This window comes from Podarcis bocagei (assembly GCF_964188305.1).
Source record: "Podarcis bocagei genome assembly, chromosome: 3".
Classification (NCBI taxonomy): Eukaryota; Metazoa; Chordata; class Lepidosauria; order Squamata; family Lacertidae; genus Podarcis; species Podarcis bocagei.
In genome coordinates, this window is record NC_138127.1 from 66,594,171 (window position 1) to 66,612,199 (window position 18,029).

The 18,029-nt window shown below is 46.6% G+C and overlaps 1 protein-coding gene across 5 annotated transcripts in view; it reads left to right on the forward strand.

Annotated features, from left to right (window-relative positions):
- Positions 1–18,029, forward strand: part of KIF26B (kinesin family member 26B) — a 299,877-nt gene that overhangs the window by 211,826 nt on the left and 70,022 nt on the right. For all 5 annotated transcript variants that reach the window (XM_081187996.1, XM_081187997.1, XM_081187999.1 and 2 more), the window contains 4 exons: positions 12,107–12,313; positions 13,179–13,272; positions 14,330–14,592; positions 16,410–16,593. In XM_081187996.1, coding sequence (XP_081044122.1) covers positions 12,107–12,313; positions 13,179–13,272; positions 14,330–14,592; positions 16,410–16,593 — 748 coding nt within the window. The remainder of the gene's footprint in view (positions 1–12,106; positions 12,314–13,178; positions 13,273–14,329; positions 14,593–16,409; positions 16,594–18,029) is intronic.

Genomic DNA, 18,029 nt, shown 5'->3' on the forward strand with positions numbered 1-18,029 from the left:
CTTATCCACTCTTACTTACCCACTGTAAATTCCCAGGGCATTGTTGGCCTCTGTCTGCCTCGAGAGACAATGGAGTGTGCCTCCAGGAGTGAAGCAAAACCACTGGAGAATCACAGCGCCTGCTGTGGCTGCAGCAACCGGTAACTTGTAACCCCTGCTGTGTTTGCAGCCCTGAAGTGACCTCTCCAGGATGCAAGCCTGGGCAGTGTGTATGGAGGTCCACCTGGACACTGCTTCTGACTGCAGTATTCCGGTTATGTCTAGGAAATTCTGGACTTATGGCAACCCTAGGGTATGGAGGGCCCCAGATGATAAGACCCTCTTCTCAGCCTTGCTGATGTGGCTGAAAGGAAAGCAGAGCAATACATTTGGCACCAGCTTGGCTGCAGGAGTTGCTGGAAGGAGGCATACAAGACTCCATCCAACCAGTTTAGGAACTCCACTCTGGATTTGTGTAGGGTTTACTCGTTACCCTTTTCTTTTCCTGGAGATGTCCCACAAAGCAGCAGGTACAATTTTTTTTCCTGGGGGTTTAGTCCTGAAGCCTTTCTCATAAGGCAGCAGAGTTTTCATTCTCCTAGCTGGGCTACCTTCTCAGGTTGACAAGCCCATCTGCCTCACACTTTTCACTACAGCACATGCAGTAACCGCCATCTTGACCATTGGACCCACACTAGATCTCATCCGCTCAATCCACCAGAGCCTATCTTCACATGCAGGGGAAGTCCCTAACGGTTCACTTGGTGCCTGTTTTGGTCTAGCAAGCTGATTGTCAGAACTGTTTTATTTTGCAACTGTTTTAATGGACTTGTTTTATTTGCAACTTAGGACTTATCCAGATTTACCTTTCCTGTGCTCTTTCCAGGTGCTTTAAAGCTTTGCATCCGAGGTGGCTTCTTTTTGTCTGGAGCTTTCCCTACAAAAACCACACACTTTGAACCTCAATTGGAGCAAATGTCAATCTGCAGAAAACCTGAACTGACGTTTGCTCCAATTCAGCTTTAAAGAGCGGGTTTTCACAGGGAAAGCTCAGGGTAAAAAAACACACCCTACACTTGGAAAGAGTGGGGCAAAAGGCAAGTGTGGTTAAGCTTAATATCTATATTTGAGCCTTGTTCTGAAATAAATTTTCCTTATGGGAAAAAATCCCAGTCCAGACATTGTTTTTTAAAAATCTCATTGCTCTTTACTGAACATCATCTTAAGATTGTTTGTCCACTTCAAGAGCCACAATCCTGTATATATACATGTATGCTACCTTTATGGTAATGCCACCCCTTTGGATTTATATTGAAACCCAACAGCAGTTCTGTCCTCCTGCCTGTGTTCTTCTTGACAGATGTTTATTGGTCTAGACAACAGATTTGCTTTCCATCTAGCAAACTCCTACACCTCCACCCCCACCCCCCGCTCAATCCCCCGAATCAGCCTCCTTTTATTGAGTGAATATGATTACCATCCTTCGTTCTTCAGCTTGGAACATACTCTTACAAATCTGTCTGTCTTAAATTGTAATTTGCCACCTCATTCCATTTTAGTTTTAAAGAATCCTTATCTGATTGCATCGGTACTCATTATTTTCTTTGCTGCACAGACTATCATATGCAGACCTGGAAGCCTTCTTTTGCATGTAATCATGGAAACTATATGGGTGTAAATAATAACACTGAGTAGGATACTCTGCTCCTTATGCAGAGCCTCAATATCCTTTGCCTTCCTCATGCTGCAGAGGAATAGCTGAGTAGAGATTTATCATTGTTTCTTCCACCCACCCAAATTAAAATTCTCATTCAACCAGACTGATTTTAATATACGGTTCCTTCACAGTGCTATTTTTAAAACATTTTGGAATAGGATTCAGAGGTTTGGAAGCATCAAGAAAAAATTAAAAGAGTGAATCCTGTTTTGTTATTGTTTTGTTGGCTGGCAGTTCACAACAGCCAAATCTGCAGCCATATCAGTTCTGTGTATGCAGGCAAGATAGTATTGAGAATGGTCTTTTGGGCTTTTCTGACCCTTTGCACTGGAGCCTACAGTCTGTGGGGTGAAAAGAATTCCACAGACCTTTCAGTTCAAAATATTTCAAATGGGTGAAGAAGTGCAGGATATAGAAAGGGGGAGCATACTAAAACTTGCCAGTATACAGTCCCTAATATGTTTTAGTCTGCACACTGAAGAAAATGTGCAGTAGAATGGACTGTACAACTTCAGGCTACAAGTGGAAAATGCTGCATTTGAATGCTCACCTCCATTAAAATCAACTCCTGATTTTAGCAGTTTTTCACTTGCAGGTGGGTGTTTCCTTTCCCCCACTTTTAGAGAAGGGATAGGGAACCCTGGGCCCAACAGACATTGCTGGACTGTAACTTCCATCATCCCTTTCTGTTGACCATGCTATGTGGCACTGATGGGATTTGGAGCCCCAACAACAACTGGCTACATTTCCCCCATTGCTGCTTTAGAGAGAGGTGAGCACTCAAAAATATGCTTCCCCTCACTTGCGCTCTAAGGACTCTAGTACTTCATTCCCAGCTCAGTTGGGTACATGTGTAGCTAATTCTAACTACTGCACCTAGTTCTTTTCAGATAAATTTTGAGTCCAGAATTTCTTTGCCTCTGACCAGAAGAGGTTAATTTTTGGATTTCTTTTAACTCTGCGAATGTGAGCCAATCAAGGCCTAAATTAAGACCCTACTCTACAGCTAACAGCTCAACAAAGCACCTAAGAGTTGCAGTAACTGTAGAGTAGGGTCTTAATTTAGGCCTTGATTGGCTCACATCCGCAGAGCGAAAAGCCAAAGGCCTTCCTTTGAGAGCATTTTCTCTACAACAGGAGTGGGGAACCTCAGGCCTGGGGAGCAAATGTGGCCCGCAAGACCTCTTTTTCTGGCCCTTTGAACTAGACCACAACGTGTCTCCAGGCCACACCCATCAACGACCATACTCCTTCCCCTCCTTAAGTGTTTAACTGTGACAATGCCTCTTCCTTGCCACAATGTAGGATGGAGTGGCATTTGTGTGTGTATAGAAACCTCTGACTTTCCTATGTCTTGAACACATTTTACCATACAAAGGTAAGACTCAAATCTGTTAATCTGCCCACTTTTGCCTTTGGCCCTGCCCAAACTAGCATGTTTGAGAGGAAGAGGTATCTATTAAGTAGTGGGTTGACATAGCAGCCGGCACAGCGATTTCTTCAAGTAGCTCTTTATTAAGACAAGCTGGAATAGAACTGACTGTGAACAGCTCAGCCGGCCTGTATTTATAGGCAGCCGGCTGTCAACATTGTAACCACAACAGCTCAGAGTTCCCGCCTAAACTAACTGCCGCGGACCTGAGTGAAAACTATCTACAGACCTGAGTGAAAACTATATACAGTATCCCCCTGTTGGCCCAGGGTGAAACTACACTACATAACACCCCTCCCCACCGAGATAAGGCGTTAGTTACAATCGTAATGGTTTCCTTATATACAGCACTACGCGTAATGGTTCAATTAGGCACAAAAGCATATCGGTTACATTTCCCATACTTAGACCAACAGTGATACCTGTCCAACAACGTAGTCCTTTAAATGAGTTGGGCGCTTGGAAACTCTGCCAGACCGCCGGGGACTGGTAGCCAAGTCCGGAGGGCCACACAGTTCTCGCTGAGGCTGTGGTGCGACCCTAGGTGGCGTTGGAACCAACTCCCCTGGATCCGCTGCTGTGGGTGGAGCCTCCGCAAGTGGAGTGGTCTGAGTCTGTTCTGAGACGGCTTGGTTCGGCTCCACGCTGGCAGTTTGCGAGGGAGGTGTAAGTGGGGCCTCGCCATCTGTACGTGTCTCTTCTGGAGCCGCAAACGCAGTTGGGGGCACCTCGGTAGTGTCTAAGTCGCCAACCCTGCGCCTAAGCTGGTCTATGTGCCGTCGCCACAAACGTCCGTCTTCGAGTGCCACCTGGTACGAGCGAGGTCCAGTGACTCCCACTACTGTGGCTGGCACCCAAGGAATGTCCCCCACATAGTTCCGGGCAAAGACCTGGTTTCCTGGGACAAATGACCGTGGTGCGTTGGCACAGCCTGGGGGTTCAGCCACGGCAAAGTCTGGGTGTAGCCGGTCGAGCGGTGACCTGAGGCGGCGGCCCATAAGCAGTTCAGCAGGACTCCTCCCTGTGGCCGCATGAGGAGTGATGTGCTGCACGAACAAGTATTCGGCGACCCGCTCATGCCAGTCTCCCCGGTCCAGGCGCGCCAGTGCCTCTTTTGTCGAGCGCACCATTCTTTCCGCTTGCCCGTTGCTGGATGGATGAAAAGGTGCCGTTAGGGCATGGCGGATGCCCAGTCCCAAAAGATACCGCTCAAACGTGCCTGACGTGAACTGCGGTCCGTTGTCAGAGACAAGGACATCAGGACACCCATGCGTTGCAAACAGGCCTCGCAGCACCCGGATGACAGCTTCGGTAGTGGTGGAGGGCATCAGGGCGACCTCCAGCCATTTGGAATAGGCGTCCACCACTACCATAAAGGTCCGGCCGTGAAAGGGGCCAGCCAGATCGATGTGCACCCTCGACCAGGGTGTCTTTGGCGTCTCCCAGGTGTGTCCCTTAGCTGCCGGTGGTGCAGGCCTCGACTCTTGGCACGCCTGACAGGCGGACACCCAGGCAGTGATGGCATCGTCCATATTAGGCCACCAGACAGCAGCCCCAGGAATGCCTGCAACTCCGTTTTGTCCTTCGGGGTGGGGGCCTGCTGGATAGCGCGGACCTTGGATGTGGTTGGATGAAGGCCGGAGGCATCGATAAGATAGCCCAGGAACTCTACTTGTGGAACGGCAATCAGGCACTTCTCCCTCTTTACCTTGAGCCCGGCCTCCTGGAACCTGGTCAGCACGGCACGGAGGCGCTCGAACAGCTGCTGGTGTGATTCTGCAGACACCAAGACGTCATCAAAATATGGTACCACGCCCGGAAGGCCTTGCAGGAGACGCTCCATAAGGCTTTGGAAGATGCCAGGAGCCACACTCACCCCGAACTGCAACCGGCGGCAACGGAATGCCCCCCGGTGGGTGACGATCGTCTGGGCTTCAGCAGTGGCATCATCGACTGGCAGTTGTTGATAGGCTTGGGCAAGGTCCAGCTTAGCGAAGACCTTACCCTCACCCAGGGAATGCAGCAGGTGTTGGACAACAGGAACCGGATAAGCGTGCTGCTGAAGTGCCTTGTTGATTGTGCACTTGTAGTCAGCGCAGATTCTCACCGACCCATCTGGCTTGACAGGCGTGACGATGGGGGTTTCCCACTTTGCGTGGTCAACGGGCTCCAAAACTCCTTGGGCGATCAGTTTGTCCAGTTGTTCGTCCACCTTAGCCTTGAGAGCAAAGGGAACCCGGCGTGGCTTAAGCTTGATGGGGGCGACTTGTGGATCAAGGCTAAAGGAGATGGGCGTACCAGTATATTGTCCCAAGGTGCCGTCAAAAACCTCGGCAAAGTCTTTGACCAGACCCTCAGTCTCTGCGTTAGAGATGCAGTTGATGCCGGTGACTTCCAGGCCGAGGGCATCAAACCAGTCTAGCCCTAGGAGGCTTGGCCGCTGACCTTCGACCACCACCAACCGGAGCAGGCCCGAAAAATCCTTGAAGGCGATCCGGAACCGGCCAACGCCTACCACGGGAATGTCGTTTCCCTGGTAGTCTCTCAAGTGTATGCGGTGAGAGTCGAGTTGCCTTTTGGATACTCTGGGTACCAGTCTTTTGATGGTGCTCCATGACACGACGGACAGGGCAGACCCGGTGTCGATCTCCATGTCACATGGAGCTCCTTCAATGAGCACCGTGACGTTCAGCTTGCGTCGCGTAGACGAGTCGGTTTGGCCAATCGTGGTTCCAGACGGGCAGCGGCAGTTGGTGAGAGCGAAACAACTTTCCTTGGCAGACTGGAGTGAAGACTTGAACTTGCGAGTCGATGAAGGGGGGGTGTCAGACGGAGCCGATCGGCAGACCTTAGCGATGTGGCCCCTTCTGGAACACCTCCTATAGATGGCGTCTCTGAATCGACACTTGGCACGGGAATGGTCGCCTCCGCAGCCAGCACATTCCGGTTGGCCCTTGGACTTCTGTTGGAGCTTCCGGCGCTCCCGCTTTGTCTGGTGCACGTCATTGTCTTCACTGGAGGATGCCTCATCACTGCTGGCCTCTTCATGATGCACCGGAACTGGCCCCCTAGCAAGACGCGGGCTGCTGGACTTGCGGATCTCCTGGGCGGAGCGTTCAGCAGCTTCTGAGGCCACAGCCTCCTCAATGGCTTTCTGTAGCGTGAGGTCTGGCTTGGCTAGGAGACGCCGTTGCAGATGGATGTCCCGGACCCCGCAGACGATTCGATCCATCAGGGCATCGTCTAAGTCTCGGAACTCACAGTGCATTGCAGCCTGTCGCAGGGCGGTGGCGTAGTTGTTGATTGACTCCCCCTCTGCCTGATTCCGGTGGTAGAACGCATGGCGGGCAGCAATCTTGGACGGCTTTGGTGCGTAGTGGTTGCGGAGCTTCTCTTGGATCGTGTCCCATGGTGTTGCCTGGACTGCTTCAGGCGCAACCAATGCTCGGGCCGTCTCAAACACCTCAGGCCCACAGAGGCTGAGGAATAGGCCCCGCTTACGCTCCTGTGATACTGCTGTCAGCTCGTTGGCTTGGAGGTAGCAGTCGAACCGAGCGAGGTAGGAGTCCCATGACTCAGAGGCTGGCGCAAACGGCGGTAGAGGCACAAGTGAAGCCATGATTCCGATGCCGGCGTGAAGGGCGATGGATGGAACACAGTGCTCTAGCCAGAACAGTCAGCTCTGAATTGGTTCTGCCCAGTGATTTCGCTCAGTGATTTCGCTCTGTGATTCAGCTCAGTTCAGAGGCTGGCCGCATCTGGCTGTGCTCTGATGTCCATCTATCCCATCCTCGTCGCCAGTATGAAGTAGTGGGTTGACATAGCAGCCGGCACAGCGATTTCTTCAAGTAGCTCTTTATTAAGACAAGCTGGAATAGAACTGACTGTGAACAGCTCAGCCGGCCTGTATTTATAGGCAGCCGGCTGTCAACATTGTAACCACAACAGCTCAGAGTTCCCGCCTAAACTAACTGCCGCGGACCTGAGTGAAAACTATCTACAGACCTGAGTGAAAACTATATACAGTATCCCCCTGTTGGCCCAGGGTGAAACTACACTACATAACAGTATCCATGTATTGATTTCCCCCCGCCATTCTCCTGATAGTTAAACATTCATTATTTTTATTCAGCATGTCCCAGTTTCAGTCTCTCATACCCTCCAACATGTTGAGTCCCAAAACTGGGAGGGACATCTTCTTGTCCATGATCCCACACGAGTCACGTGACCCGCATGAGATCATGGGGGGAAATGCATGAGATCACCACATTCAAAATGGCTGCCATGCTCTCGCAGAAAAAAACACAGGATGTCCTGGCTTTCCTGGGACACTTGCAGGCTGTGGTCTCTGGCAGCTGTAGTAAATAGCAGCAAACCCAGTGTCGCATGGCACAGCACTGGAATAGATGACTCAGTCAGTGGTCAGACTCAGCATAAAGCTGGTAACTTGAGCTCTTCCACACCAGAGGGGATGAAGCTCTGTTGGCTGTGTATGTGGTGCCATTCTCATAGGATCATTCGAATGCAAGCACTTCTGGTGATGAAAATGCTCTCTTAACTCCTTCACACACTGCCGCCCACGTCACACTACTGTAGTTGTTTGCCAGGTGAACACCCTAAGAAGAATTTAATAGTACTGGTGTAAAAAATATTGTGTTTTCTATGAGACCAGGCAGAGCTATATACATTGTGGTGATCATTTGGTTTCATGCCAGGGGATAGGCTATGCAAACATTATAATAGTAGGGAAATCCCTAGGTGAATTTTAATACTCTTGTATATTTTGTGTCAATTGCCTAGGGCTCAGGGCAAAATTTAATGGAACTAATTTGACACTTGCCAGATGTAAGAGAGGAACTAATTATCTCAGTCTTTCTTTCTTTCTTTTTACTCAAAGATTTTTGATACCTTTCCACTTTCCTGGTGGTCAGAGTTAAGACGTAGCTGATTTTTAAAAACTTGTGTGACGACCATGTGCCTTATGTGTTAATACATATTGTGTTAATACATACTTTTGTCGCAGCCCCTACTCTTGTAATCTGGCTGTTACTGGAACTCATGACACTGCAGTTCATGGGTTTCTTTTTTTACACAACTTGTGATTATTTTATGATTTCATTTTCATGTTTTCAAGTGTTCTAAAAGACTATTATCTGAAGAAGCAAAATAAATTTTGTTCATGATAAGTAGCAATGGAATTCAAGCAGATGAAGATGCAAGAGTGAATATCTTAGTGTGTGAATGTGTTTACATCTGTTTTCTCCTTCCAATGTATTTTGAAATGCTTTAAGGCCATGAACTTTTTATGAAAAGCAAGAAAGAGAACGATACATTAAAGCACCAAGTGAATAATAATTGTAAAAGAATTACAGCATAATTACCTTTTCTGAAATGTTTTGAAAGTATTACAAAGACCCAAGGGTCACCGACCTTTCAAAAGGGCGACCAGTTTTTATTTCCATTTTTATAGAAAAGTGAAGTGAAAGAAAAACAACAACCCATCAACATACTCTCTGGGTGTACCTACTTCCTAGTACTGTACCAATTTTATCACTGTCGCTTCAGAACATGGAGACAGGCTTCAGACAGATGCTGTTTTTGCATGCAATCATGAATGTGTGAAAGCATTTTGTGGGTCGAGGAGAGGATACGGTTACCAACTTTAAAAAGGTACATGGACATTTAAAAAGGCCATAGCCTGTTGCTACTTCTTTAACAGCAGCTTGATATGCAGGAATCAACACCTTCCACACCATGGAGATTGGACCTATCACTTGGCCCTCTGTTGCTGCATCTGACCCCAGGTTTAGGTCCTAACACCTTGATCCTGCCCTCTGATTTCCCTTTTCAAAACTCAACCAACTTCTGGGTTGTTGTTGTTGCTGCTGCTTTTAAATGAAGAACTTCACCTTGAGCATGTGAAGAAAGCCGTTGCTCAAGAACAGGCTGATCACTTTGAAGGTGTAGGCTTTGTGATGAAGAAGAGTTGAAACAAAGGGAGGATTTGCACCAGGTGCATCTTTTACAACCAAGGGCTACAGCTCAGTAGTCTGCTTGGCATGCAGAGGGTTCCAAAATGCAGTCTAAAAAAATGAACACTCACATTTTCCCATATGTTCATCCTAATTGCGCTGGCAAAATTATGGATACCTTGAACTCTACCAATTGAATGGCATCAAAGTGAAGATAAAGAAATAAGATTCCAGTATATACCAGTGTTTGTTTATGATGTTCATTTCCCACTCCTTTGCAACAAGCTTCTTTTGTGTGAAAATGTATGTAAGTCATAAGAAGATATAGATTTTATTGCACCATTCAATTTTGCGGCTGCTCTCGGCAGAAATTTATGCTCCTTTCTGTTATTTAAAGCAGTGGCAATGAGGAATTACAAAGCCTACTCTTCATTAACCTCCAATAAGTCTGCTCCTATAGTCAGCAATTGCCATTACATTGATAGACTGCTAATATAGCCTGATAGCTCTGCTCTGCCTCTGTCTCCATGGACAGTGGACTCCTGCCAGCCCCCTCCCCATGCAATGCATGTCCAATAAAATGTGCCAAAATGACTGATGGGACAAGTAGTTCACAAAGACACACTGCTCAAAATGAAAGTGCTCCAGCCTTATGTATCACATAAGCAACTATATAATCCCAAAATGAAATTTTGCAGTGTGGGTTAGAGCTGCAAATACTGCTGACCGAGATCACTGAAGCCTCCATTTCTGATATGCTTAATATATTCCTACACCAAGACAGTAGCCTAAGTGGACTGCGAGTGGACTTCAAAATTCTTGACGGAGCTTGAGGACTGAAAAGATCAGAAATAATAAGAATTATAGATTGAGTTCTGCTTTGTGGTATAACCCAGGTGTAACTCTGCTGGGATCAATAACAAGAAACATAAAACATTTAAAGACATCTCATAAAATTCAATGAGCCTTACGCAAACCGGTGCCAAGAGAAAGCTTCCCATGTGGCAATGTGGGATTTTGTTGGCTTCATATATGAAGAAGAAACAAAAAACAAAACCCCCCAGAGAATATACTGCATGGATTTCTTTTAAACAACCCTCTTGGTGTGACCTGTCTTCTAATGTATTAGTAAATCCCAGCAAGAGGGATATATTTTGATCTCACATGGTAGTGAACCAAAGAGATTAAGAGGAGCTATTCAATCTTATTTTCTACAGCATTTGTTGCAGAAGGTACACCTATCGAAAAAGAGTTTGGGGTATTTCCCCCTCCCTTGATGCAAAACAAATGCAACACAAGCTGATAGGGCCACTTACTGGAAATAATGCTTGCATTGAATATTCCCCAGTTTCCATTTTTGGTTGAAAATGACTACAAATCAGTCTTAGCAGTGCAATCCTATACAAAGGAACTTACTCTCTAGTGAGTGAGTACAGGATTGCATTCTTTGAAAATGTATTGAGTGTATGAAAATTCAGCTTTTTTAAAATAAAAATTCCTGTTCAGTACCAGGGGCGCCGACTTATAAAAAATATTGGGGGGGCCCATACCGGGGTCCTGCCGCTGGTTCGCTCGGGTAGCCGGGAGAACGCAGTTCGAGGTGGCGGTGTTGGGGAGAGACCCTCGCTCAGGGCGCCACGAGACTTGGCGGCCGGCGGCCTATCTGGGGGGTTTTGGAGCGTATTTCGGCGGAGCGATTGGGGAGGAGGGGGCTTGTTGCCGGATTCTTCAGCTGGGCCGGAGATCTGCTGCTGGGGGGTCCCTGGGCCGAGTTGTGAGCACGGCCTGCTGAAGGGAGATCCAGCCGATTGCGCGACGGGGACGGCCGGGGCTCTCCGGCTAGGGCGCGCGGCTGGCTGGCTGGCTGGCGAGGGAGCAGGTGGGGAGGAGGCGGTGGGATATACATATAGTGATAATAAAAAGCTATTTAGGCCTTTCTCACCCCCTGTTGGGTGTGGGTGCATTTTCTGCAGACCAAAAGCCAAAAGTCTAGATAGCGCGGCCCTCAGCCTCCAGCTGGCGGTCAGGCAGGTGCGCCCTTGGCGACGCGCAGGTAACTTGCCGCCGCTCCTGGAAGCTCCGCGGCGCGCCACCTCCCTCCAGCCAGGTGACTCCGCTGCCCACCGGTCCATCCATCCACTGGCCCCTTCCACGCTCCGGCGGCTTTCTCTCCTTTTGCGCGCCCGCCACTCCCTTCCGCGCGCGGGGACTCCATTCCGGGGGCTGCCTGCAGCCGCGTATGTGAGGCAGCCTGTGCCGGGGACAGCCGAGGGGAGGGGACTGAAGGAGGAGGAGGAGGCGGTGGCGGCGAGGGCGGAGGGAGCGGGCGAGCCGCGGCGGAGCTGGAAGGGGAATTTCAAAACAAGCTGCGCGAGGGAAGGAGGGAGCCGAGCTGGCAGGCGAGGCGGCGCGCGCGCGGAGCTGGCAAGCCGGGGAGGGGGTGCCCGTCAGGGGCTGGCGGCGCGGGCGTGGGGATTGATGGGGTTGGGGCGGCGGCGGCGCTCTGCTGGAGGGACGCCCGAGATTATTGGGGGGGCGGAGCCCCCCCAAACGAATTTTTTAGGGGGCTCGGGCCCCCTCAGGCCCCATGGAGTCGGCGCCTATGTTCAGTACAGTTTTTCTTCCTGTCTGTTACTTCTTTCTCCATGGCAATCTCAGCCAATTAGGAACTTCATTATGAATGACATCATAGTGGTACATTGCGAATCAAATTGGTTATTTGATGCATCACTGAGGGCACATGAAGGAAACAGCATGAGGGCAATGCTTCACTCATTAGATACATTGGTGATCTCACTGGAGTGAGTGCAATGCGTGATATCACAAGAAACATTCAGTTATCAGAATTTTGTTCCAAACCAGCCTGCATCCAAAACTTCGTATTTTATCACTTTCATACAAAGTACTCAAGAGTCTAATTATAGTTGCTGCTGATATATGTATATATAGCCTAATGAAATGTGTGGGATTTCTCCTTCCCTGCCCCCACCCTTTGTTTGCTTATAGGTGAAGGTCATGGTCCGCATTTGTTCTACCTTGGCCAGGGACTCCTCTGAATCCAGCTCCTTCTTAAAGGTTGATCCTCGTAAGAAGCAAATTACTCTGTATGACCCATTGTCCTGCGGAAGCCAGAATGCCTTCCAAAAAAGGAGCAGTCAAGTGCCACCCAAGATGTTTGCGTTTGATGCCGTTTTCCCTCAAGACGCATCTCAGGTAGGCAAACAGTGATGGGGATAATGTTCAAAGAATTGCATTACTGTTATTCAGAAGCTTCATTATATATTAATATCAGGTCGAGAATGAATTTCTTTTGTAACATATATAGTAAATGTTAAAACCTTACCCAATTCAAAATGTCTAGCCTGACTTATTCCAAAACAAGTGTGTGGGAATGTGTGTGTGTATGGAGCAAAACAGATCAATATCAGTATGTAAAATTCAACCGCTTCAGGTTTCAGCCTGCCTGCGAGGTTTTGTGGTTCATAGCTGTCAGAACTTTCCTTGTGCGCTCAAAGGAAAGTGTCCTTTGATATCCTTGTGTCCATTGATATCAGCATGACAGGATCCTTTCTGTCCGTAGACAACCTTCTTTCTCCTTTGCTATCTGTTTGAGTATGTACCTCAAGCATCCCTCAGTTTTGCAGTCTCATAATGCTTCCTAATTTATTAGTTCACATTAGTAGTGATAGTCATAATGAGAAGGCTATGATATTTTCTGTAAAACACCTGCCCCAAACTGTAATGTAGTATCTAAAAAATCTGCACCAGAAATATGAGGTAGGAGATACGACAATATTCTGTTGCTGATAATTTTTTGCGGGGGCGGGGGAGGATTTAGCAGCAACCAGCCATCTCCTGGTTTGAAGCTGTTTTAACCCTCATCATATTTTTCCTATAGATTTTGTAAACTATTATAACAAAAATTGTTTCAAGTATATAGATAAAAATAGCATTAAAACGTATAAACTGTTATTAACAACAACAAATATAACCTAGTTTTCTTTAAGCAAGATACTGATAATCCCATTTATATTCACATTTCCTCATGAATATATAATCTTCTTCCCCATTATAACAGGCCGAAGTATGTGCAGGAACAGTAGCTGAAGTGATCCAGTCTGTGGTGAACGGTGCTGATGGATGTGTATTTTGCTTTGGACACACCAAACTAGGTTAGTAAGTTTCATATTCAAAGGATAATGTAGAAGGAATTTGTCAGCTATAACCTCCTGTATCTTGTTTCCTTCAATATGTCAGTCACTCTTGTACTTCCTCTGATTTTTATGTATTCCCTGAATACTTAACAGTGACCGGGGGGGGGGGGGGATGTGTCATTCTCCATCCCACTTGCTCCTCACCATTGTTTTAGCACAATGGTTAAAAATCATGATGATTAGATGAAGGAAGTAGCCACTTTTAAATTCCATGGGGTGCTTATGGTTGAACACTAGTGGCCAGTATTAGTTTGAGAAAATGGTATCCATTCAAGATAATGAATGCTTATAATAATAAAAACTGCACTTACAGATCAGTCAGCTTAAAATAATATTATTTCAAAAGGTTCTCATTGTCATGGTTGACAGCATCCAAAGGTCTACCACTTGAATGGATATACTATTCAGAAATTGTATCTCTAGTATTATTTAACTTGGGATTGTAAATTTTATGTGGATGGACTCTGTTTATATGCTTATTCATATTTCCTATACATGAAAATGAAAGCAGTGAGCCTTACTTGCAGTTTTACAATTAAATGTAGGTTGTAAAAGGCCCAGTTTTACCAACAGAAGACTGAGGTACAAAAATGAAATTGAAAAGTTAATAGAATATCCATTCAATAGCTACAACTACTTTTCAAGTGTATTCCAAATCAAAGGACGGAATCCAACATAGTGCTAAGTCTCTTGTTCAATCAGTGCAAGGATTTCTCCTTGCTCAACATAAAGTTCTGCGCCTTCCTTCCCCTGCATGTACCCTAAATCTGTTCTAGGTGGTCCCCCAACCCTTAGGAGCAGATTTGGAGAGGGCATGAAGCATGCATGGGGGGAGGAGAGAGGAGAATGATGCCGGGCAACCATTGACTGGACACAGTTGTGAATACCACTGAACAACACATTATTGCAGATCAGGATGTGCAATATTTTAAAATCACTCATAGGGTTCCTTTCTTCACATTTTCTGTTTGCAGTCGTTATATTATCTTCCTTTTCTCTACTCCATTCCAAACAGGAAAATCCTACACGATGATTGGAAAGGATGATTCCATGCAGAACCTTGGCATAATCCCTTGTGCCATATCCTGGCTGTTTAAGTTGATTAATGAACGGAAAGAGAAGACAGGAGCCCGGTTCTCTGTCCGAATCTCAGCGGTGGAAGTGTGGGGGAAAGAAGAAAACCTGAGAGACTTGCTGTCAGAGGTGGCAACAGGCAGCTTACAAGACGGCCAGTCTCCTGGGGTCTACCTTTGTGAGGACCCAATTTGTGGCATGCAGGTGAATACAAAACTCTTTTAAGTTATGATATATACCAAGTGGTGTCATGTTTTTACTACAATGGGTTCAATTAAACCCCCCCCCAAAAAAAACCCCACACCCAACAACCCTAAGTACAAACTTTTTCTGACTTGGAAGTGTTTACTCTCAGGCACACAAGAAACTTTATGACCTGCAGCTGCAGGGGCCATCTGCTCTCCTGGCCTAAATATTTGCGCCTTTGGCATAACTTGATGTTGAGCAGAGGCCTCTGTTTGCTATAAAATGTGAAAGGATTCAGATCAAACAAAATTTGTCTCCTTCCTATAATAATTTCTCCAATGTATAACAACACACTAAAATATTTACAATATTGCACAAATAGCTGGAGGCCAATAATATGGCTGTTTATATCTTCACAAACTACATTATTTATAGTGCTAGGTTTAGTAATGTTGTAGGAAGTATTAATAGCTACTTATTAATTGCTGCCAAGCTGTGAATGGGAGCCCTGGCCAAGCCAAGAACAACTCCCAGTGTTCTTCAGATAGGAACACCCAACTGGTTTAAAAAAACAACGCAACACTTCCCGGCCATGTTGAGAGATACATGAGCTGCAGTAGCCGTTTGACTCCCTGCCCCTCCTTTGAATTATGGCTAAATCCTCTAGGCACCCTTGCTGGCAGGAGTTCCTTGTAGACCTCACATCTGAAACAAAATACCTACTGTTCTGAGCATACAGTGACTACTGCCCTTATGGTGTGGGATTTTACCTTGCACTGAATGTGTTGGAGAGATTTCCAGCAAAAGAGGAAGAGAGAAAGTAAACATTAATTATACTCAGAAATCCTGAAAACACAAAGGGCCACACAGACTTCGTTCGGGGTTTCAGTTAACTTGTGCAGTCCGTAGAGAATCATGCCAAAAATTTGTTCAAAGCTTTCTTCAGTGCCTGCAGAAAATCTAAACTTGCCCCTTTTACTACATCTCAGACTTCAGTTTATTGGCAAGCATGTGTGATAACTAAGCAGTCTTGTTTGAAACACACCAAGGTTAGGGGTCAAGTTAGAATTCTGATTAGGGATGGAGATGATCTTGAGCATGGCCAATGGTCACGGGTGCTGGGAGTTGTCGTCTAGCAACATCTGAACAGCCACAGGTTTTGCACTTCTGTTCTAACAGAACATACACATATCCTGACATTATGATGCTCCATGTTTCCCCACTCTGCATAAGGGGCAGCAAATGATGTGCAGCAGGGATAGGATAAAGCAGGATTGATTGATCTCAGGGGAAATAGAAATTATATCCACAGCTGTCATTTTAAGCAGGAACCATGTGTTTATTATCACACCTAGTTTGGACTTGGCAGAAGGTTTTGAGAAAGCAGATCTGCAAAGCAACTGTTAAGGGTCAGGGGAGTCTTACATTGTCCGTGACAAGACATCCAGGCTCTCAACATATTTACTGAAAAGAACAGGGAAGTGTGGAGGTAGGCTTGCTTGATGGTAACCTTGAAGGCAGATGGAAGCTAAAGTGTTAGTGACCAAAACCTGCCTAACTGGGTCTGAGAAACAGAAACCAGATCCAAAGGAGGACACCAGGTTCAGCATCACAGATCTAGAGTGAAACACCTTGCTTCTTCGTTTTTGGGTTTTTGTTCATGTGGAGGCATTTCACTATAGGGATTCTCTTTTGCCAGAGACGTTCCGCAAAGCAGGATGTTCCCTAATCTAGGGCATGCTGTATTTTGGTGGTGCTAACAGAAAGTACCTTGCCAGTACTGGATCTCAATACACACATTTTATGTGCTTTGTATCCTGTCGGTTGTCTTGCAGCTGCAGAATCAAAGTGAACTTCGAGCTCCTACTGCAGAGAAAGCTGCCTTCTTCCTCGATGCGGCCATTGCCTCGCGTCGTAGCAGCCAGCAAGATTGCCGGGAGGAAGATCACAAGAATTCCCATATGCTCTTCACTCTGCACATCTACCAGTACCGCATGGAGAAGAGTGGAAAAGGGGGAAGTAAGTCCCACTGTTTCCCTGTCTTTTTCTAAGATATACATATACTGTTGTCGTTTAAATGACTATGCATTTCCAGTGGCATCTTGTAAATGTCCACATATGCATATGCAAGGCAGTTCCTTAAAGGTGGGTGCACAATAGTGAATGCACAGCTCCTGGTGAATACAGGAGGGCATGAAGGAGGGCACTGCCACTGACTACTGCAAAGATGTCAGTGATCATCCAGGGCTATAAAGGATCAATTAATACAATATCCTTGAACCTGGCCTTGTAGTGTAAGTTTTCGAGTACCAGAGTTATGGGCTGGTGACAGTCCGCCCCCATCAGCAGCCTAGCTGCAGTGTTTTCAATACATGAACCACTGTGGCCACACTATGTCATGAAATGTCTGTTCAGACGTGTCACTTCATCCTATAAATCTCCAAACTCTGCATTGGCTCATAAGGCTAAGTAACTCTACTCCAACTGAAAAACTTTTCTCCCTGCCCTGCAACTGCCTCCCCTTTCCTCCGTTTACTTGGTTGCAACCTGCTGCCTGTCTTCCAGACGACTACTTGACTGCGCCAAAACTAAAAGCACAACCAAAGGCATCTCTCTTCTGGCAGCATTAAAACAGAGGCATTAATTCAGTAGATCTAATAAACGAAATCCTCTCTCTTACCACCAAGGGGTGGCTTCCTTATTCGCTCGGGAACTTGAAAAGCCACTATTTCCTTTATGGGTATCATTAAATGATTGAACCATTTAATCCCAAAGGTTAGCAATTTTTGTATTATGTCAGTTTGAATTGCTACGTCTGATGTCCTCTAATAGGAGTTTGAATGAATATTTTTGTTGTTAATAGTTCTTTGGATTATTTTTGATTCAGAAAATGATCCAGTACAAATACATACATGCATGGGTGATAGCCAGCATTAGTCATACACAGCGTGGACCTGCTGATTTTTATAAATCGGTTGAATAACACCCAACGTAAATATAAACACAGTATCATAGGACACATACAATGTACATGAATCAAAGTGTCCAAACATATCTGTCAGAGCTGCTTCAAGATCCTAGCTCACAGAGGATCACGCTAGCCAGCGGTCATTAAGTAAAAGTCTTTATTGAGTTACAGTTTCCATTCTCAAGCTGCTACTTGCAACTCTACTTCTAATGGCTAGATCGGCGAAGCTCCGTCTGAGTCTCCGCCCCTTGTGCACCAACTTAATATCCTAGCCCTGCTCCACCTTTTCCGCCTGACTGTCCTCCTCTGGGTCCCTCTACCCCCCGGGGTTTCTTCCTTCCTGGATTCTTCTGACGCTGACCCGGACCCTCCTGCCTCCTTGCGCCGGGCTTTAGGACCTGGTTCCCTTTCCGGGCTGCTTACTGCGCCGCCTTCCTCTGCATTTGAACTTGGCGCGCGCGCCCGGCCTTCCACTTTCCTCTTAACC